The sequence below is a fragment of the Mixophyes fleayi genome, chromosome 10 (assembly GCF_038048845.1).
Source record: "Mixophyes fleayi isolate aMixFle1 chromosome 10, aMixFle1.hap1, whole genome shotgun sequence".
NCBI lineage: Eukaryota > Metazoa > Chordata > Amphibia > Anura > Limnodynastidae > Mixophyes > Mixophyes fleayi.
The window spans coordinates 3,441,116-3,464,708 of NC_134411.1; the positions used below are offsets into that span (position 1 = coordinate 3,441,116).

Consider the following 23,593-nt stretch of genomic DNA (forward strand, 5'->3'; position numbering starts at 1 on the left):
TCACTGCGCAGGCTCTGGTATCCAAAGTTTTGCAGTTGCATTATATCAACCTCGGCAGCTTGTGAGAACGTCTCTTTAAACCTGTATTTACACCATTCTGTGATAGTGTCAGCCCTTCTTTGTGTGTCAGTATACACTTCTCAAGTATTCCTGAGTGCACGTAATGAACATCTTTATTGGTACGTACATGGAACATGAGCCGTTATTCTGTTTTAGCTCTATGTGCATTAGTAAATGTTATATTATTATTTTTTGTATTGTGATTTTATGTACATGCCACATTATAAAAATGCATAGTGTGGTATTTTGCTCACTGGTGTCTTTGTGAAACATGGACTTTACCTTGGATGGCTTCAAGATTAGCCACCTAGAAATGAACATCATACATTGCAGCCTCTTCTCTGACTTATATTTTAATGTCACCAAACCATTATATCTCATGTTTTAGGGTTATCTTAAATTGCTTAGCAATTCTGACCAATTATCAGACTGGATAATGTTTTATTTTAAGCCAGGGTTTAACATATTGCTAACTTACATACAAATGCAGCCATATAAAATATAAAAACAAGCTACAATTAAATCATGAGAGGCACAAACATGACATTTCACCCGGAGTATAGGACCAAAAGAAAAGAAAGTATGTCTAGAGGCACTCCGGGGTATTGAAATTAAAATAACATTTTATTGGTATGCATTAAAAATGATATATCAAACAACTAGCGAAGTATATTAAAAACATGTGCTGTGTGATAATAAAATGCAGCTCTAACTGCAAAGTCGCTGTGTTCTCACGCTATTAGAATATAATAAGTACAAAAGTTCTATGTTATATGTTATAGTATTAAATTATTCTGCTGATTTAAATATAGCTGTTGTGTCATTCATTTGCCAATAATGTCAAATATAATTGTGCTTAATAACATATATGTTTTTATAATGAGACAAGGTAATGAATTATAATACCTATAAACACATTAAGGTGAGCAACATTGTTCACTTAAATATAGAGGCAATGATTAGCTATCTGAGGCTGATATCAATTAGTGTATGAAATGACTCTGTTTGTGATTCAAGCTCATTAAACTGTCATAATATATTAGGGCACAGATATAATTTTCTTATGGTTGTTCAAATATAGACTATATGTCCTGATACCAAGTGCTAACTTGTTAAATTAATGGCTTAATTCGCTTGGCACCATTGGGTTGCTACAATACGAGTGGCGTGATTGGCACGTAAATATGAATGCCGTTAGCTAGGCTAAGTATTGCCCAGAAGTTAAGGAGATCTGTATCCTATCATTATATCCCCAATAACTAGCATGATTGACCACAAGAATATGATGTATAGTTTCCGAGCCTGAGCTTGATCTGACTTAATACGAGTACACTGATATCTAGCTAAACTATTAATAAGTCAAGAGTGTAACATCAGCAGAGCGTGAGAAACACAGCGAACCCCGACGCGCGTTTCGCTTGTGTGCTTTTTCAAGGCAAGACAAGCCATAGCAATGATTGGATATTTAAGCTGTATACAGGCCATCCCTTCGTCTACGTCATTAATAGAGATCCAATCATATGATATATCTCGCGGGGATGATAGACAGCGGTATCTGCCTGTAGAATGTCGGATTAAAGGTGTCCTGAAATCTTATTGGTATCGGAATAGAAACAGAAAACATGTTTCCTAAAAAGCAATAGAACGGGAACTCAGTTTCAAACTTTGATTAGTGTTATTGCTTATGAGTTGTCATAGGATTTAAGGTGGAGTTTCATTTAATGAACAAGATCTCTGAGCATATTCTGGTAAGTGTTCTCAGTAAATTGTCATTAGCAGTTTACAATATCATGTATTATATATCACCACTGATCAAAGAAAGATATAAATATACAGTAATAATACATAAATTGATCCTATAATACTAAAGTAAAAGACAGTATTCTGTATTTATATACAGCAGTCTGGTATCATATGGGTATAGATATAATATTCATTAGGTGCAATAGAAAATAAAACTACCCTGAGTGTGTTTTGACTAACTAGAATTGTCTACTATTATTATACTATGTATTAACATAGATCATTATTCAAAGTGTTCAAGTGGGTGTTCGCAGTAAATTGTCAATGGTGGTTTACAGTATCATATGTTACATGTCACCATTAGTTCAGCAAAGGTATAAATATAAAATTATAATACATAAATTAATCCTGTAGTACTAAGGTGAATAAAGATGTACTACATTTATATACAATAGTCCTATATCATGTAAGTACAAATATAATATCTATAAGGTGCAATAGAAATACTAAAGGTAACCTTGGTGTATTGAAACTAATTTTGGTTATCTACTAAAATAATTCATTATTAAGAGTGATATTAATCAAATATCACATCCTAGTGAGGTGATTGAAATCAAAAGCTGATGTGTGGAACTGTGTGATGAACCTTGTGTAACATTTAACTTTTATAGGTGATTTAGACCATCCATCATGTTGTAAACATGATTTGATGGATTAAGAGCCAGATCACTGACAAGTGGATAATCAATATTAAAAATGGGGGAGAAGGGGAGAAGGGGTGGTTTTATATTATTATATACATAAGTGAGTCAGATATTATATCTATACGTCTCCATTATTTCTATAATTATTTTTAGTACTCCAGTACTTTTTTAAGATTGAGTTGATTCCTGGTAGTATTAACAGGTCGTGTCATAGATGCATCATTTGATATCTCCCCTTCAGAGGAGTCAATTTCTGACGTTGTATAAGATGTTGATGGTTTGTTAAATTTTTGGGTTCTCCATCTAAAAACTCTATTTTGTGCATAGTCCTTAGTATCCCTAAGTAATTTGTTTTTCTTCTTTTCAATAATTTCTTTTTCATATATATCCAGATCTAATTTTAATTTTTCATACATTTTTTTTTAAAAGATTCATCCTTCTCAAAAGCTTTTAATTTTTCACCAAGTAAGGTGATCTCTTGGTTACATTGTTCTAAAATAATGGTGTCATGTTTGACCAGGATGTTTATTAATTCATTAGCACAATTAGTTAGAGTTCGCTCCCATTCTTTTTTTATTTCTTGCTAAGTCAAAGGCGGGATAAATTTTAGGTCTAAGACCCCTTGGTATCATTTGTTGGTGAGTATATTTCTCAAACATGGCCTTGTTCCAATAGGTTTTCGTCTGTTTATATAAGGCAGACTTTAGTTCATATAAGTGGTCTGACCAGCCTTTCTGTATATCTTCATTGGAATTTAAAAGGAGATCAAAGTCCCCATTATTGATCCATTTTTCTCGTCTTTGATTAAGATCATAACAGATATTAAATGTTGCCATTATAGATTTATAATTTATTGTCCTGATAATATCTGTTAATTGTAATTGTATAGGTTTATAATGTCACTTGTGCTGGTAACACAGAGAGTGAGAAAGACCTCACAAATTAAATTGGGTACTAAGAGTAGAAATGACCGCACTAAGTGGGTTAATAAATGAACAATATTTAACCCCCAATCTTACTTATGATGTATTCCAGAATAACTATCCTATCATAGCTGGAGGGTGCTCCCTTATACTTGTAATTAACACGCGTCGGCATTCGCTGTGTTTCTCACGCTCTGCTGATGTTACACTCTTGACTTATTAATAGTTTAGCTAGATATCAGTGTACTCGTATTAAATCAGATCAAGCTCAGGCTCGGAAACTATACATCATATTCTTGTGGTCAATCACGCTAGTTATTGGGGATATAATGATAGGATACAGATCTCCTTAACTTCTGGGCAATACTTAGCCTAGCTAACGGCATTCATATTTACGTGTCAATCACGCCACTCGTATAGTAGCAACCCAATAGTGCCAAGCGAATTAAGCCATTAATTTAACAAGTTAGCACTTGGTATCAGGACATATAGTCTATATTTGAACAACCATAAGAAAATTATATCTGTGCCCTAATATATTATGACAGTTTAATGAGCTTGAATCACAAACAGAGTCATTTCATACACTAATTGATATCAGCCTCAGATAGCTAATCATTGCCTCTATATTTAAGTGAACAATGTTGCTCACCTTAATGTGTTTATAGGTATTATAATTCATTACCTTGTCTCATTATAAAAACATATATGTTATTAAGCACAATTATATTTGACATTATTGGCAAATGAATGACACAACAGCTATATTTAAATCAGCAGAATAATTTAATACTATAACATAGAACTTTTGTACTTATTATATTCTAATAGCGTGAGAACACAGCGACTTTGCAGTTAGAGCTGCATTTTATTATCACACAGCACATGTTTTTAATATACTTCGCTAGTTGTTTGATATATCATTTTTAATGCATACCAATAAAATGTTATTTTAATTTCAATACCCAGGAGTGCCTCTAGACATACTTTCTTTTCTTTTGGTCCTATACGTTAATTACAAGTATAAGGGAGCACCCTCCAGCTATGATAGGATAGTTATTCTGGAATACATCATAAGTAAGATTGGGGGTTAAATATTGTTCATTTATTAACCCACTAAGTGCGGTCATTTCTACTCTTAGTACCCAATTTCACCCGGAGTGCAAACATCCTACCATAGAATGCAGGCAGCCCACGCATTTTCTATACAGACATGTAATTGGCCCTCTGCAAACCAAAACTATATTATGGTCTCATGTTTCATACAGTGTCACATACACCAGCATCAATGACCACCAACTAGGACTTATTGTAGTTTATTTAATAATATAGGGCCTGATTCATTAAGGATCTTAAATGAAGATTATCCTTATTTCAGTCTCCTGGACAAAACCATGTTAAATGCAAGGGGTGCAAATTAGTTTTCTGTTTTGCACATAAGTTAAATACTGACTGTTTTTTCATGTAACACACAAATACTTGATAGATTATTTGCACACTGAAATGTAAAGTTGATATGTGTGTGGTACATGAAAAAACAGTCAGTATTTAACTTATGTGCAAAACAGAACACTCATTTGCACCCCTTGCATTGTAACATGGTTTTGTCCAGGAGATTGAAATAAGGATCCTCTTTATTTAAGATCCTTAATGAATCAGGGCCCATAGTGAGAAAAGTATTGATGTGATGTAACTCACAACCAACCACACATCAGACTAAATCTTCAGCTGACTGGTTGATAGGATTTAGCGCATAGATTAAATTAACCCCATATGTTGTGCTGCAATTGGACAAAAACCACAGAGAGGGGCTGGGCTACAATCCAACTCCTGATCCATACACAATAAGTAAAGCACGACCATACAACATAACTACAAGCCCACTTGTGGATCATTCCTTCTCTGGTCAACTATGATATTGCCAATCAGTTAGAAAAAAAACCATTTAGCACATTACAGATGTTTAATGTATCCTTTATTATGTATTGTGGTATCTCACATAATACATCATGATATTGTTATTTCTGTAGTGCTATATTTTTCCAAACTGTAAAACCTAATCCCGTACTAAGCTTCGTCCCATCTCATCTCACAGCTGAGATGTTATGTTTCCAGCCAGACTGCATGTCAGACCTGTCCCGTCTTCTTCTATATTAATTGCTTTCACCTTTCCATCTTCAACTATGAGGGAAAACCTGAAAAAAAAAAAAAAGAAAAGAGAAAAAAGGAATGGCGTTGCCCTTTTGAACATCTGGAATGAACAGAACACCGACTTAGAAGCTCTACCGGAAACTGAAAATCCAGTGGAATCTACTAGATATAAGCCCAGTTTCAAAAGGTTACTTACCTGGTGTCCAGCGATTGGGTTAGGAGAGTTCCCTAATTCCCCCTCCTCCTCCACTCGCTTAAGCACACTGTCACACAGCTTGTTGACCACTGACAAGATACTGCTAGCGGAACTGTACAGGAGTGGTGACAGATGTGCACCAGGTGTGTGTGTGTGTGTGTGTGTGGACGACGACACACTAGATACTCTGAATGCTCAACCGCAGATAAGGAAAGTTGAGAAAACTGGGGCATTTATTGCCCAGCGTTTCAGTTAGTAGTCATAACTTTCATCAGGGATGTTTATTATTTATTCCTTATTGGCGTAGTCACTAAAGTGGTGCATTTTTTTGAGCAAATAATTCACACAGGAATGCACAGCTGTGGCTGTAACACAGGTAATACCAACCTGAAAATCAGAGCGACAGCAATTTGAAAATAGCGATTCCTGTAGCTTCCAGGAAACATGCTAAGTAAGTATAGTAAGCTTAACAAGAGAAAAAGGTCAAACTAGTTCAACCCTTCATAAATGGTAAGGGGGAAATGTATCCAACCTTCTAAAAAGAGATAGAAGAGGTGTTGCATCCAATCAGATTCTAGCTACCATTATTTAGAATCTGATTGGCTGCTATGGGCAACACCTTCACTTTTCCTTTTTAGAAGTTTTAATGCATTTTTACCCCTACGCGTGTTTATTTAGAGGAAGACAAACCAAGATCCCCAATATGGCAGTTGCCGATTTAGCCACACAGGGGCAGTGTAGGGGTGGGGGGCGAATACATCCTCCAGATTCCTATGCTGAAATGGCTTTTTTTCCCCCCATTTGAAGTTGATGTCTTCTGTATGGCCCTTGAATAAGTTCTTTAAGCAAATCTCTGTAATGGTATCCAATATATCTATACATATTAAATAGGATATATATATATATATATATATATATATATATATATATATATATATATATATATATATATATATATATATATATATATATGTCTTTTTCCCCAAAGTAATCAAAGCTTGTTCTTCTAACCTCTGCTTGTAATTGAAGCCTTCCATTCACTATTATTAATGAACCCTCTCGAGTATCCCCTCTATCTCTTGGGCAAGGTGGAGTACCCAAAACTGTACCCCACATTCCAGATGCGAGTAGTACATTTAAATTACATGCATTTACCCCCTTTTCATGTATCCTAGGAATACATATATGATTTCACTCATGAGTTTTTACAAACACTGTGATGGATCACAGATTTTTCACTACTCACGATTTATATTGGTATTTGCTTTAAGTACATTTATATATAAATTATTAATGGATACATTTTTCACTTTTTAGAAGAATTTCCTCACCTGTAACTACATCACTTAAAGGAATATCAGAAAGAGGATTTTTCGACTTGCAACAACAGTGTCACATTTAGAAACTTTGTTTTTGGACTTTAATTATTTAGGACAATAGCACAGTCATTCACGTCATTATTGTTGATATAGGTTTTTCAGTCTGTTTTTCAGCTTCAGTCTGAAGAGCATGTAATATACCGACAGCCACAGACCACAGGTATTTTCTCACTAGCGATATACTTCAGGCACGGTACTCCTTCGTGTTTGTTCTACAATCTTCCCTAAACCTGTCTGAAATTAGCTAGTGGATGACTCCAATCCACATGCAGTGTTACTTTCCTAAATAAGTTGATGTTGCCTAGAAAAATGGGTCACTCAGCTTTACAAAATTTTCACTGACAACAGTACAAATGCAATTTGATAACTACTATTTAAAGATGTTATCCATCAGTGATATGCTGCCATGATGGAGAGCATGTGCAACATAATTCAGTAGGAGTTTTAGCTGGGCTCACCTCTTACAACGCTTATTTCCAAAGAGATCTTCCAGCTCTTTTTTGTCCAGAAGTAATCCTGCAGCCTGAGAGAAAAATAAAATAAAAAAATAAAAAATACAGTGAACTAACATGTAATTAGAGATGCTTCTACTAGCCTAAACACCATTGGACTGTGAATTAAACACACAATATAAAAAGTAAAGGTAAAACTGTATGCACACAACATAATACACATGTAGACAACGCCTACACTCAAATGTACCTTGATAGATACATTTTTTAGAGAGAGGACTTTTTTTTTTTTTTTTAGTCGGGAGAGGTGTGCTGTCATAACCCAATTACTAACACCTCTATCCATACTCCTGTCTGGAACCAAAGGCCTCTTCTGACAAAGTAAAATGGAGAACTATCAATCAGTCCAATAAATAAAAACATCTTATAAAAACTTCTACGTTTACATGTAAGGTGCCTTATATGACATTATATCTCCTTCACTAGTGAACTGTGGGCAAATATTTGTCTTCTGTTGCCCCCCCTCCCCCCAGGAAGTGGTCGCTTGTTGTGTCCTTCAAACATCTTACAACCAAGCTTCACTTAATGGCACTATGTTGCATGTACAGAAATACTTCCCCCACCAAATACAACCTCTCTCTAATATCATCATTAAACTATTTATAAATTTCCAACTTCCAAAATGAGTAAAATTCTTGGTAAAGTATGATTAAATATTATAATAGTGTAATACTAAAGCAGATTTCCTGAATCCATGGAAAGATTGCCTATCTGCCCTTAAGCTACAGATTAACCACAAACCCCCTATTTGAAACAACCACACATCAATCCTGTAAAATACATAAACATATTGGAAACATTACGAAAAGTAACTGCTGTAATCCAGTAACCAGTCAGAGGTTTTCTATCTGTATATATATTTTTGTTATCTGTACTAGTTATACTGACTATTTCCATTGGGCTGCATTTTTTTTTATGAATCTGTACACCAATGTTTGTAAATGTCCTTCAATGTGTACTGTAAAATAGGCAAAATGAGGTATTCTTACTAAAGCACAGTATACACAGCACACATGTAGTTACATTACAAGCTGTGCTGATGTAGTGGACGGATTGTTATGAAAGCTGCAGGCACTGCTGCAGTTATTTATAGGGTGTGATTCATAGTAATTACCTTGGCAAAGGCTCCAGTTGGATCGGCTAACATATGAATCTACAGAAGAATTAGATTGTTAGACAATGGATGGAGCATAACATATACTATTACATACATGCTGGAAAACGGTCAAATCTATGATCGTTCTCTTTTAGAAAACAATTGTCATGTGTCTGAATGTATTGGGTATAGAACATTTAAAATATATAGTGCTCTGCAGTGCCAGGATGCGGTCTCTCCCTGTTGAATACAATAAGAAAACACTTTTTGCAGTGTTTAATCATCATGCTCAATTAAGCAAATTTATAAGCTGATAAATGCAGTTTTGTAAAACAAGTAGGTGTCACTGTTGCTATTGCCTTCTATGGACTCACCAAAACAAATGTTGCAACGATGATAACTGCAGGTTATAAAATATTGTTCGACATAGCAAAACAGTTAAAAAACTGTATGTACAGTTAAATACACATTTTTAAAGGAAATAAATTGATAAGATTAAATACAGTGGTTTCCCTTTAGACAACAGAAACGATTATATTTTGAGGTTATTCTCATTTCCTCGTGTTTCTGTCCACTGACAGGTTGCTTTATCTTGTCCTGTCTGTAGTTTATTTGGGCATGAGGTTGTATACCCTAGGTGGACCCATATGTTAAAAGACAAGCTCTACTGTATAGCAATAGTATGTTAAAGATATTTACTTTATTGTATAAATAAATGAAAATGCTTTCCTTCTGGGAGAAAACGCCAATGGGTGAACCATCATAATACTACAATTAAGATTTTATCATGCATCATTGAGTCAGTGTAATCCTTAATATGTTGATTACAGTAAAATAATGGCTAGTAAAATGCCCTGAACGCAGAGTTACACAACAAGCTCTACAAAGGTGGAAGGGAGCCAATTTCAGGAGTTACACAACAGCCAGTCTGAACACTAACTCTTGTACTGTCATCCTCTCGAACCTAAAATATTACTTAATAGAGTGATAGGCAGTCACAAGTAACTCTTCACAGCCTGAAGACTAGCAGGAGATGCCAAAATGATCATGAAACGATGAGCCAGTCAAATAGTCTAGTGGCCAGGGAAGAGGCTGCCAATCAGGGTCTAATACTCAAAAAATAGTCAGCAGTTACTAGGTATGGTTTGTTCAGCTATGTATGGATGTGCCTAGTGATTGTGAAAAATACTATGTTAGAACATACAAATGTATAATTTAGTTACCTGTGATGACACTTCATAACAGAACAGATTACAGCTAATATTGTGTATCATTCTGTAGCACACTTCTGTACTTTTATGTAAATAAAAAGCAACAGGCATACAATGAGTTGTCTCTGCTTCCTAAGCATAAAGTCACAAAATCTGCTATTATTTTTCTTTACCTTGCCTTCTGCCCCGTGCACTTTCCCCCACTCGCTCACAACAAAGGCATCATTAACAGAGATACAAGCCAGAATCTCCACTCCACGGGATTTCAGATCCTCTGCCTGATTTACGTATCCAGGCAAGTGTGTCTGAGAGCAACAAAGAGCAGGAAAGACAAGTTAAATACAACAACAATCACCACCAACTATTCATATGTTTGATCAGGTCAGTATTTTTATAGCTATGAAGAACAATGGGCCACATTGAACACATATCATAAAGACAGAATAAAGAAGTGATTAAAACACATTTCGTAAACGACACGTTTACTTGAGTAAAAACATGTTTCCTTTAGAAACTGATGCAGCATTATATGGCAGATAACAGAGCTACTAACAAAGGGACACACTGGTAGATGTGTGGTGATAAAATGTATTCGTGTCAAGATGTCATGCACAAGATTCTTTAAGGTTACAAATGGCGATGTTGCAGCAGTTTGAGAAAAGCAAGCCCTTCTCTTGCTCGGACCATACGAGACATTGGGGCATATTTAAGAAAAAACGGTATTGCACTATCGTGCACTTACCGTGTAATTTGATCCAGAAAGTGTCCAACGCAAATTTATTAAAGTCCCATCGCACTGATGACTGATGAAAATGACTGCTTTTCACTTCAGATCGTTTTTGCGAGCAGTCACCATACAACAGTATGGTGACTGCTCCTGGCCGCAATCTAACAAGTCCCGAAAAAACATTTTTTTCGGGAACTTGTCATGTTAATGTACAGCTGAAGCTGGCGTACATCATCCGAATTGAAGAAATCTAATGCTGTCAGCTCTGCTCCGAAGAGCAGAGCTGGACAGCGCATGTGTGGAGGGATCACATGATCCCTCCCTGTCACTCACCGCTGTCTCTGCAACGAGAGGGGATCTGTGTGCGCATGTCCGGTTCTTGGAACTGGACATGCGCAATTGAAGAATGAAGAGAAGACCCGGAGACAGCGCTTCCGAAGAGGGGGGTAAGTATGATTTTTTTTATCACTGAAACAGCAGTTTTTCGGAACTGCTGTTTCTGTGCAGGGCTATACATAAATGTGAGAAGTAGTTCAATCCTTATCATTGCGATAAGGATTGAAAACTACTTTTCACTTTATGTGAATATTGATAAATGTGCCCTATTGTGTGAAACTACCAGATTAGCGGAAAGTCGGACTTTGTTATTTTATTACTATCACCAAAGTCTTGCCTGGAACCCCCCTCCCTCCATGGACGACAGACGGGCAAAAATGTTAGGCATATAAAATGCCTGCAGCGGGCCCTGTGCAGCAGCACCGTGGACGCTTCTCTGAACGGCATCGCACTTGCAGTCCTTTGTAAGTTGGCCACAATGGCCCTTCCCAGGCTGAACACCTAGGTGAGGACTGACTGCTTTTAACGTCAACTAGGTGAGTCACGCTTCAGGCAGTCTGCCTTTGTAATATAATACATTAAATATATAATAGTCAATGTCTTTTATTGTAAAGTTAATTATTAGTATAGGTAACAGGAAATATACATAGAAAATAGGTGGCTAGGGAAAATAACGCAGAGACTTGTTTGCTCAGCTATTCAATACCAGCCAAACTTGCTTTTCAGTTGAAGCAAAAATGTAGGATCTTCTATTAATGATTAGTAAAGTAATTTCTGAAGCCTGCCTCTTAAAGCTTTACTTGGATTATATACATATTTTCATTCTAATTAAATATTAGAGGCAAGCATTGATAACTACTTTAAAAATCATTAATAAGGCAGAGGATCCTAATAACATACTTGCTGCATTTATTTAACCATTGGACCCCCCCTTAAAACTACTGCCTCTGCACACACAATGAGCATTCTCTTTGTGGGCAGAGTGCAAATATTCATGAGAATTAGCCTATCAATTCACAGTACTTGAAGTCATCAGGCCATGGTCATGTGATATATACATAGCATACATCACATGTGTGTAGTACAATAGCTTCAATAAGATAATATAACTGTTGTTCAACAAATTCTGATGTACTTACTGTTGTTCACATTCATGTGTAAATATGAGAACGCTCAACACTTTCACTATTATCAACACTTAATCGTTCACCAGATTGTGAATTCTCACACTGTTATCTGAAACAATATAATATCCATCTATATTGTCACTTTGAACCAACTGGCTACCCTTACAGTTAGGGTCTTTTTTTTCCCTTGGGGTGAATCCATTCCAACATTGATAACCAACTAAAATAAAAGTGTGACCCTAAAAGAATTTATAATCTGCTGCTCTCTGTGCCACAGGCCGTTGTTGCAGTGATTAAGAAACATCTTTATACTTGTCATGTGTGGCAATATAAAACCACTGGAAATTTAGTAATGCCCATTTCAACATAGTTCTTACAAAAGTTTTCTCCATGGCAATCTGTGCAGTTATATTAAGTACAGTATGTCTGAGATACACTCACACAGTGCTGTATGGGTCAATTACATATGACTCTCCCATCTTCCATTCCCAGAGTGTACTGTGCACAGTGGTGAATAGAAGATGCACAATTGTATAGTTATAGTAAAATGAACTCACTTTGGAACAGCCTGGAGTAAAGGCCCCTGGAACACCAAAGAGTACCCCCTTCTTGTTACCAAATACATCCCTCACACTGGTCTTGTTTCCAGGTCCTCCATCGTACACCTGTACATCTGGAAGCTGATCTCCAACCTTAAAAAGAGAAATATAGGAATAATGCGGAACAGTGCAAAAGTCTCCAGACTGCAAATACTAAACATTATTATATGTAATATAGCAATTAAGTTGTTTTTTTTTTTTAATATATAAAAGTGGAAAGTTTTCTTAATAAAGGTGTGGCTGGTTCGCATTCTGCTTTTCTACGGTGTTATAGGGTTGGTGTGTGTTTGTAGGGCCCGCATTGTACTGAAATAAGAGGTGATGGATCACCTTACAGCCAGCGAACAAAGAGCTGATTTCACGTTACTAAAGTCCAGCCACACCTGTTTCCAGGTGTCAGCTTATAAATATCCATAGATACTGCAAGCACTATTTTGCATAAATGTTGCATCTTATCAATGACACTACATTTCCTGGCAAACCCATATCTGGGGTTTTCCCCAGAACATTATACTTGCATTAAAGATTATGTCATTCACACCCAGAACCCTCCAACACATGTGTCAGATGGCAATAATCCCAGCGTTTGCACTCAATCACATCCATCAGACATTGGCTTCTACAAACCGCTCTATTAGTAAGATTATGGCAGAAGAACATGACACCATACATTCTTAATATATAAAACACCTCATAACTACTGGAATTACTATATAATTTGATATTAAAAGACAAACACAGTCATGTGTACAGCCACGCATTTTTGTTTCCTTTATTTTAAGTAGTTTATCTTTAGTTTTTATTTGTTTTTAACATGCAGTTTGGGAAGATTCCTTAAAAACAAAATGAAAAGCCATCATGGTACACACCCCACCTTTTGCTCTTAGGGGAAGCCTGAACAAATTAGAAGTGGGTCTAGGTGAGCGGATAGGTAGAAATTTCTCAAAAGGTGCATCACATCGAGGTCCAATCTCCTAGCTCTATAGGAGTATCCAATTGATGAGATTAAACACTGCTGCTTTCCACCTAAAACACTGCCTGATTGAGCCTCATTGAGGTTTTAAATTCATTATGAGAATGAGGGGACATCAAGACATGTTATTACATTGGACAGTGTGTGCTCTACAATGAGGCACACACTACCAGAGTTGATTTAGTACTTCATAATTAACCTTCACCAAACTATTTGTTCATGTGCACTTTTTACTGCTGTAGCCTAAATTCATGGGGAAGGGGGGACAAACTTGCACTTATACAATTTCAAACATTTTATAGACTTTCACATTTTATGATGCCTTTAATACACTAGAGAAAAAACAACTTCCATGTGGACGTAGGCCATTAGTTGCAATCACATACCTATTTCACGGGACAGTTCGGCAACCTCCAACAATCATTAAACTCCAAGGGATAAATGTATCCAGCTGAGAGTTTTCCAGCAGGTTTGAAAAGCGGAGATGTTGCCTATAGCAACCAATCAGATTCTAACTATTATTTTGTAGAATGTAGTAAATAAATGACAGCTAGAATCTGATTGGTTTTTCGAACACGCCGGAAAACTCTCAGCTTGATACATTTACCCCCAAGTCTGAGTATGCTGACAAGACATGATGGAAGTAGTACACAAATACAGAGAGGATGGGTCATGGTCATTATAGGCTTTATATGCACCAAACCCCTTTATACATACACTATAGGGCTCCAATCATTGCAGAACAGATTTATTAACTTTTATAATTACTTTAATGACTGTGGATTTATTTTATGATACATGGTTTAAGCTACATTTTGGCAAACTGAAAACGTTGTAATGCACGGATTGCAATGAAAGGTTTTACAGCCTTCACAAATGTGTGTGATGTAAATGTGTACAGGATAGTGTCAGGTGGCTGGTAACACCCATTATACCATGGGCAGGTTCTGGCGACTGCACAGAAATCAGTGTCTGGCTATCAGTAAACCTGGCCACATGCATCAGAGAGCTCAGATAAATAAAGCTATTACCTTGATCGACATGACGCTGTTCCAGGCTTTGCCGCTTGCTACTATACACACCGGTGCCAAAGAGACGACCGACACTGGTTACTTAACACCTATGACAACCGAGGGAAGGTCTACAAGGGGCGGGACTATGATTTTCCACGACGACACGCCCATCTAAGATGAGGGGGAAGGTCAGGCCTTAGTCACTGCGCATGCGTCTAGCGCAGGAAGCTGATGCGCTTGCGCAGAGTGAGCTACTCTGTCGACGAGACAGAAGGGCAAGTGAAGTGAATCTTATCACGCCCCTTTCTCAGGGTCCGGTCGGTGATTGGTGGAGACTTGGGATCCCGGGATTAGTCGCTGTACAGAACACGTGGTTTACCGGGGAAGGAAAAAGATGAAGTTGTTGACGCATAATATGCTGCGGAGCCACGTTACCGGGGTGTCCCGGGGCTTCCCGCTCATAGTCCGGGTATATATATGTCTTGTGGTTTGTTATTATTAGTAGTGGTTTCTGCATGCCCATGTTACTCTATGTGCATAGTAAGTAAGTGTGGCTGCTTCATGTGTGATATGATCAGCGGTGCATCTGTCGCCTATAGACTTGTTCTGGTATCATACGTTGTATGTACGCTGTCCTAACCACCTGATTTTATATTCTGTGCTTTCTTATTTAATGTGTGTTAAAGCTGAGTGGCTGAAAACAACATGTTAATAACATTTATGAGCATCTCATGGCAGGGAGGTATAGTAATTGCTGAATGTACGTTGTGGCTGACATGCTTAGGGGCATATGCCATAACTGATTTAATGAGCCATTTGCAGCTTCACTGTCCCGGCCGTACCTTAGAGGCATATTCAATTGTCCGTGGTTTCCGCTGCGGAAAAACTATTACCGGTATTACTCCCTGAGCTGAAATCCAGCGAGAAAAGTACCGTAATACTGGTATTTATGCACACTATTACCGTAATGGTCTGCGGGGCGTGTTACTTTTGGCTGTAATGCCAACAATTGAATATCATCATCATCATCATCATCATCATCATCATCATTTATTTATATAGCGCCAACATATTCCGTAGCGCTTTACAATTGGGCCATGGAAGCTCCATTTAAAACGTATGCTCTTTCTGGATGTATCTCTCATACCCCTTATTAAAGGTGATGGCTCACCCTACTAACATAATGATACAGTTCATGTATATACAATGTAACAGTGTTATAGTGAGAAAAGGGGTCCCACAGGGGCATATTCAATTGTCGGCGGGACCGCCGAAAATCCCGCCGCGGAAAAATGAATACATGTAATACGGTAATTTTTAGCTGGATTTCAGCTCAGGGAGCTGCGAGCTGAAATCCAGCGAGTAAATTACCGTATAACATGTTTTTCCGCGCACGATTACCATAATATCGGTAATCGTGCGCGGACCGCAGGATTTTCGCCAATCCCGCCGACAATTGAATACCCCCCATAGTGTTCAGAAATATTCTATGTGCCCAAACTCATGTACTGGACAGATCTTTGAGACAATGGTGACATATGTAAAATAATGGTCAACTGTATTGTGAAAAGAAGAGTGTTAAGACAAAAGATAATTTATATTTTTAGTGACTGTTACAATTAGGGTCCCCATTGTCACTGTGTAGGGCCTGAGAATTTTACTTGGTGATGTTTTTGTTAATCTTGTTTGACATTGTATTTCAGGCAGGTGTATAGCTACAATTCCCAGTATGCCCTAAGTATGTTGTGACTTGTAGTTCCACACCAACTGGAAATCATCAGGTAGCCAAGGTTTGCACTCACTTTGGGAATAAATGGTATAAAAATGTATCCTCTTAATTTATACTATTCATTCTCCAAGTGCTAGTTTCCCAACAACTGGGCATCCACACATTCCAGCATTTGGAAAAAGCCATCAAGAGGAGGTCTTTCAATCCGTAAATGAAGCACGCTGCTTTCTGATCTCACCACAGTAGCGGATCCAGAGGGGGGGGGGGGGGGCGCGGTCGCCCCCTCTAGATCCGCCCCTGTCTCACCACAAACTATATTGTTTATTCAAGTACTCCCACTGCTTTTACTGTATGACTACCATGTGACATCAGTGTGAGGAGAAGATCATACTTGAAATAAACTATATTGTCCTTAGTACAGTTATTATATGTTATATATTTATTTGTTGTGGGACTGACATTGTTTTACCTGCTTCAAGGTAATCCCAGTAGGTCCTATAGGAGGATGTAAGCCAATGGAGACTAGCTTCTGGAAATTACTGTTGGAAAGGGGATGTGTGTTTGCATAGAGTATAATTTTGCCAAATCTTTTTACTGTTGGAAATTATAATAAACAAGTGCTTGAAAAATAGCTAGTACAACCCCTATAAGTATAGGTATGGTATTGGAATAACCCAAACATTATTCAGTTTTTTTTAATCTTGACAGACCTTGATGTATGATAAAATATAAAACCTCATTCATTTTATACTTTTTGTTTTATGTTGGTAATGCCGTGTAGCTGTTGCAAAAATATTTTTTTCTTTTTTATGGATTTGAAATCCAGGTGTTACATTTTCTAAAAAAGAAAAATGGATGTTTTGCCTATAGCAACCAATCAGATTCTAGCTATCATTTTTTTAGATTGTACTAGATAAATGATAGCTAATTGTTTGCTATGGGTAACTTCCAATTTTCCTTTTAAGGAGATTTAGTCATTTACCCCCTTTTGTCCAGATTTGCACAGACAGGTCTCTTTTTGCTGTATTCACTCAACTTGGACTAGGCTACTTAAGAGAGTGACTATTCATTAAATGATCACATGAGTGGTAGCTCTCTCTGGTGTGCAGGTATGGTACTAGTTTTGAAGTTTGTCCCTTGTAGTTACTGTCTCTCGAAGGGCTCATACACATGAATGCCCTTGGGCTTAATTAATGCCAGAGACTGATCCCGTGCATTAGCTTCTGCCTCGCATGGATACAGGTCTGTACAGTTTTGGTTGTTTTCTCCACCAAGTAAGTGATATAACTCAATTTATCTTATAGACTTATAGAAAAAATAGGTCCAAAGCGGCACAGGCTATCATCCATTTAAAGTGGGGATTGATGTAGTGTATCTTTAACGGAGGGTGGTGGTTGCTGGTGTGGATGAGACCATAATATACCATTAAACCTAAAATACAGTTTACCTGTGTAAAATTGTTGCTAGTAACATTAACAATGGTAACATTAGTCAAGTCCTGAACATCCAATTTAGCTTTTGTTGCCACATGACTCGATCCCACACATGTCTTTATGTTGAGGTATGCAGATGTGATCTTGTGATGTTCATGCAGCGTTCTTTATAAACCAGCATTCTTCCTGATCCTAGTAACAAGGGTAACTGGATACCAGTCCAAAAGTGTTTATACAAGACTAGATGTTGGCGTACTAGGACTCGCAGCTCAGTAATTTGGCCACAAACTTCACACCTTTTCATATATATTTGCATGTGTTGTCTTTACTTCTAGGCAGACGAAGTGAAACTCCATTCTGTGGACTTTAACCGAGAGTTTGTAGCTCGTATGATTCCTAAACTGGAGTGGGAGGCATTTGTCGAAACAGCAGAGAGTGTGAGTAGGCCTCGCTGTAATGTAAACTTAAGTTAAACAGCAAGTTATATGTTGTGCATTGACAAATTCCACATTCAGGATTATATATAGATACTTTAGGACATAGACGAGCAACCTTACAAATAAGAAACACAAAATTGAGACCCTACATAGACGGTATCTACAAAAGTGGTTGTACAGTAAAATTAGCCCAAACAGTATGTAATATACAGTGCATCCGGTAAGTATTCACAGCGCTTCACTTGTTGCACATTTTGTTATGTTACAGCCTTATTCCAAAATGGAATACATTACTTTTTTCCTCTCAAAATTTTACAGACAATACCTCATAATGACAACGTGAAAAAAAGGTTTTTTTTGAGGTTTTTGCAAATTTATTAAAAATAAAAAACTAAGAAATCACATGTACATAAGTATTCACAGCCTTTGGCGTGAAGCTGAAAATTGAGCTCAGGTGCATCCTGTTTCCACTGATCAACTGATCATCCTTGAGATGTTCCTACAGCTCAATTGGAGTGGTAAATTCAGTTGATTGGACATGATTTGCAAAGGCACACACCTGTCTATATAAGGTCCCACATTTGACAGGGCATGTCAGAGCACAAACCAAGCATGAAGTCAAAAATTGTCTGTAGATCTCTGAGACAGGATTGTCTCGAGGCACAAATCTGGGGAAGGGTACAGAAAAATATCTGCTGCTTTGAAGGTCCCAATGAGCACAGTGGCCTCCATCATCCGTAAATGGAAAACGTTCAGAACCACAGGGACTCTTCCTAGAGTTGGCCGGCCATCTAAACTGAGCGATCGGGCGAGAAGGGTCCTAGTCAGGGAGGTGACCAAGAACCCGATGGTCACTCTGTCAGAGATACAGCATTCCTCTGTGGAGAGAAGGACAACCATCTCTGCAGTAATCCACCAATCAGGCCTGTATGGTAGAGTGGCCAGACGGAAGTCAGTCCTTAGTAAAAAGCACATGACAGGCCGCCTGAAGTTTGCCAAAATGCACCTGAAGGACTCTCGGACCATGAGAAGCAAAATTCTCTGATCTGATGAGACAAAGATTGAACTCTTTGGCGGGAATGGCAGGCGTCATGTTTTGAGGAATTCAGAAACCGCTCATCACCAGGCCAATTCCATCCCTACAGTGAAGCATGGTGGTGGCAGCATCATGCTGGGGGGATGTTTTTCAGCAGCAGGACCTGTGAGACTAGTCAGAATAGAGGAAAAGATGAATGGAGCAATCTACAGAGACCTCCTGGATGAGAACCTGCTCCAGAGCGCTCTTGATCTCAGACTGGGGCGACGGTTCATCTTTCAGCAGGACAACGACCCAAAGCGCACAGCCAAGATATCAAAGGAGTGGCTTCAGGACAACTCTGTGAATGTCCTTGAGTGGCCCAGACTTGAATCTGAATGAACCTCTCTGGAGAGATCTGATAATGGCTGTGCACCGACGCTTCCCGTCCAACCTGATTGAGCTTGAGAGGTGCTGCAAAGAGCAATGGGCGAAACTGCCCAAAGGTAGGTGTGCCAAGCTTGTGGCATCATATTCAAAAAGACTTGAGGCTGTAATTGCTGCCAAAGGTGCATCAACAAAGTATTGAGCAAGGGCTGTGATTACTTAGTTTTTTTTATTAATACATTTTTTTTAATAAATTTGCAAAAATCTTAAACTCTTTTCACGTTGTCATTATGGGGTATTGTGTGTAGAATTTTTGAGGGGGGGGGGGGGGGGAAAGGAATTTATTCCATTTTGGGGGGGGAAAGGGAATTTATTCCATTTTGGGGGGGAAAAGGGAATTTTTTCCATTTTGGGGGAAGGCTGTAACATAAAAAAATGTGGAAAAAGTGAAGCGTTGTGAATACTTTCGGGATGCACTGTATATAATAAAATGATATAATCCTTGCATAAGCAATATACAATTACTAAATGAGTCTTATACAGGAACATCTCTCTCAAAGCACACCTCAGTTTATACATACACATGCTTACAATCTATACATCTGCATACATGTATGTTGTTTGGCCCATCTCCACATATGGACGTCCCAGTGTTTTAAAAGCCTGCATAGCACATGGAATAAGCCAAACAGTAGTAGAGGTGTAACCTATTGTTTTCAACTTAACACGTCTTTGAAAATGAGGTCATGTGCAGACTACGGACTCCTCTAATATTTCTTTACCATTCATATACCATATTTCATATTTCTATATTCTACTCCTAATCGCTAAAAGTCTTGGTTACAATATTTTTTTAGTCTGTTTAGGAACAAACACCTGATACAGTCTGATATTCTGATGAATATGGTCTCTTTAGTTATGATTAATGTTCAGGCCCTCTGTAAAAAAACAAAACAAAAACAAACCCATATAATCCTAGTATTTCTATGTAAGAATGGCATAATTATCATTGGGAATATAGTGCAATATCTTGTTCTATTTTTAGAAATCTTGCAAATTTCGCACTTTTTACTGATACTGAACTTTGTAATTGTCAATGTTAAACATTTTTAAAACCGTGATAATTGAATTCAATATTTTTGTAGAGTACCACCACTAGTTTATAAATTGGAGGGTAATGCAGTGCATTTTTAATGTATATAGAATATGGAGATAATTTTATATGCGTTGCAGGGACATTTACCTCCAATTTGTACTTGCTCCAATTCGGTAGAATTCTTGCATGATTTATTCTGAATAGTAGTTGCTTAATATTGTTCGTACAAATAACCAGGATATTTTTAAGTCGTTTTGGTATTTATTTTCCAAACTTTAGGGTTTTGCAGAGAAGTGTTTTTTTGGTTTTTTTTTCATAATTTCAAGCACAATGAATAACATATACTAAATAAACTACATTTGAAAATTAACCCTGTTTTTCCCCACACTGCCTCTAGCACTCAGTATTTTAATTAAATTGTTCAACAGTCCTCCGTACCATTACTACCTTAGGACACCTGCCTTACGGTTTGACAGGTGTATCTCCCCAGTCAAACTCCCCACCTGCCATTGTCCTCAGAGCCGGTCATTCTGGTAATGTGCAGATGATTTGGTTAACGTCTCTAGAGTGTTACTCTGCCCTATTCTCCATCATCCCTTTTAACCTGAAGTCATTTTATATGAACCCTTATCTTTATGAATCACTGGTCTCTATTTTATGCTTTCATACTAGCATTTAAGAAAGCTCCATCCTTGTCAATAATCTCTTTAAACATACTTCTTTCTGAAATATTGTAGCTTTCCAATTATTCACATACTTTCTATTTAACCCTATCTTCACATTGCAGGCTTTATACAACCTAATTGATAATTCTGCTTCGGGGTGTGCGGGTGGTTGAGGGGTTGGGGGGGGGGGGAATCGGACGAACAAAAACAAATCTAACACTTGGTGGTTTTCCTAGTAGGAAAGTTTGGAACAACTTCTTCCTCTTTTTTATTTTTCTTCACAAGAACATGCGTCAGTCCCTGAAGCTTAATGATTCACATTTGTTCCACTTCTCTTTCCCCCCTCCGTTTTTTTTTTTTTTCATTTTGTCCTTCAAATTACATAGTCTTAAAGAGCAAGCAAAGTCAATTTTGCAGATTTAAATACACAAAGTTCATTTTGCTAAATTGATCTGTGGGCACATTTATATGACTGCCATTGCAAAAAAAAGAGAAGTCTCTCCTAGAAATATTTGGTTTCTGCTTGTTCTGAAGAGTGTGTAGCCTACTTTTAGTCTGAGCCATTCACTCACCAAGTTCCTTGGCGGTCTTGTGGCAGAGGGTGGTTACCATTGTAAGCATAACACTTTGCAAAAGTGTATGGCTTGAATGAAATTCGTAAGTAAAAGTAAACCACTCTCTCTTCTAAAGGTAATCAGAGTGATGTTAAAGACTTCACTTAAATTTTAGAGGCAATTGCACCTTTAAGGCTAATATATTGCTGAAATAAATAAATACAATTCGAGCTGCTTAGACACCTATAAAGCCCTCTTTAACGCCTCCCCCCACATACCTCTCCAACCTTCCTTACTTGCCCACTATGTTGTCAGTGGCCTTTGCCCTGCCCAACCAGACTTGCACTAACCTCGAATCTTTCAAGTGCTTCCTTCAAAACTCATATTTTCACACTTGCCTACACAATCCTAAACAATCCCTCCTCACACTCAACCTGCCCTTTCCACGCCATCCATAACCCAATTGCTACCTGGCCCATATTAACTTCAACCTCTACCCCTACATCTTGCCTCCCTCCACCTCTATAATCTCCATTTACTTCCTAATCCTTTTAAATATTGACTCTCATAAGCTTGGCCCTCTCTAAATCTTCTCATCTTTGTAATATTTCCTTTTGTTGTAGTTGTGTTTTCTTATGTACTTCCTTTCTCTAGTCTTGTGTTGATTTTTACTGATTTTGTCTCTTGCCACTTATCTGTATTTTGTTTTATTTTTTTGTTAATTGTGCAGAGCTGCAGATTGTGGCACCATATAAATATGATGAGCTACATCTAGCTTGATTTTACCTTAAATGTGGTTATTGGTTCTTCTAAAATCCTTCAACCCACTGACAATTTGAGATTATTCGCCCCATCAGGAAGTAATGATGTCTGAATAACCCCCCACGCCATCTTCCTATATTACATGATTAATCACATCCCTAATTAAATCTGTTGGGTGGTGCCTTCCAATAGATATCTAAATAATATAACTACCATCTTGTGTTCGTGTAGTAACAGCTTAGAATGTGTCATAGTAATTTTCCATGTGAGTATATGCATCTTTTAGTGATGTACTGTATCTGTGTGACAATGGTTTGTGGTCCTCCACAGCTGGGACATGGCTCTGGTCTCACCCGAGAGCTTTCTTCTGGATTTGAAAACGACGAGGAGTTCCTGAAGAAAGTTCATCACGTATTACTGGAAGTAAGACCATGAAAGGAGTGCTGAAGGGTGGAAGGTGGTGTGTATGATACTAATGCTATATATAGATCTATAGAGAGATATTTTATTTTTTTCTTATTCTCTCCTTTGCCAGGTTGAAGTCATTGAGGGAGCTCTGAAATGCCCAGAATCTGGTACTGAATTTCCCATCACAAGAGGAATTCCCAATATGCTCATTAATGAGGAGGAGTCCTAACAAACTGTTCTTCTCCCTGACCTGTAAATAGTTGAGCCCACCACTTTTTCTGTTCTGTGTATTCTCAATAAATGCTGTTTCCTGGATGTCTGCCTATGGCTTCTTTTGGGACAGGGCCCGGTGATCAC

The 23,593-nt window shown here is 37.7% G+C and overlaps 2 protein-coding genes and 1 long non-coding RNA gene across 3 annotated transcripts; 2 read left to right on the top strand and 1 right to left on the bottom strand.

The window, feature by feature from the left end:
• Window positions 1-38: 38 nt before the first annotated feature.
• On the top strand, window positions 39-10,090 carry LOC142103582 (uncharacterized). The gene is made up of 2 exons (XR_012679395.1): window positions 39-179; window positions 7,095-10,090. It is a non-coding gene; the product is annotated as an uncharacterized LOC142103582 (long non-coding RNA).
• On the bottom strand, window positions 5,389-14,908 carry PRDX5 (peroxiredoxin 5). Its single transcript, XM_075187653.1, has 6 exons — window positions 14,769-14,908; window positions 12,723-12,857; window positions 10,149-10,280; window positions 8,783-8,821; window positions 7,615-7,679; window positions 5,389-5,625 (listed from the first exon to the last, which is right to left on the bottom strand). The coding sequence occupies exons 1-6, from the start codon at window positions 14,778-14,780 to the stop codon at window positions 5,520-5,522; spliced, it is 489 nt and encodes a 162-aa protein (XP_075043754.1). The 5' UTR covers window positions 14,781-14,908; the 3' UTR covers window positions 5,389-5,519.
• An 82-nt stretch (window positions 14,909-14,990) lies between these two features.
• TRMT112 (tRNA methyltransferase activator subunit 11-2) lies at window positions 14,991-23,551 on the top strand. The gene is made up of 4 exons (XM_075187654.1): window positions 14,991-15,219; window positions 18,248-18,349; window positions 23,159-23,251; window positions 23,364-23,551. Exons 1-4 carry the CDS (start codon window positions 15,145-15,147, stop codon window positions 23,463-23,465), a joined length of 372 nt encoding a protein of 123 aa, XP_075043755.1. The 5' UTR covers window positions 14,991-15,144; the 3' UTR covers window positions 23,466-23,551.
• Window positions 23,552-23,593: the final 42 nt, after the last annotated feature.

Coding starts and splice junctions, on each gene's coding strand:
- PRDX5 (XM_075187653.1), bottom strand. Junction 10,281..12,722: donor TTACTCCAGGCTGTTCCAAA/GTGAGTTCATTT, acceptor TGTTGCTCTCAG/ACACACTTGCCTGGATACGT. Junction 5,626..7,614: donor GGAAATAAGCGTTGTAAGAG/GTGAGCCCAGCT, acceptor TTTTTTTTTCAG/GTTTTCCCTCATAGTTGAAG.
- TRMT112 (XM_075187654.1), top strand. CDS start 15,145: ATGAAGTTGTTGACGCATAATATGCTGCGGAGCCACGTTACCGGGGTG. Junction 15,220..18,247: donor GCTTCCCGCTCATAGTCCGG/GTATATATATGT, acceptor CTTTACTTCTAG/GCAGACGAAGTGAAACTCCA. Junction 23,252..23,363: donor TTCATCACGTATTACTGGAA/GTAAGACCATGA, acceptor CTCCTTTGCCAG/GTTGAAGTCATTGAGGGAGC.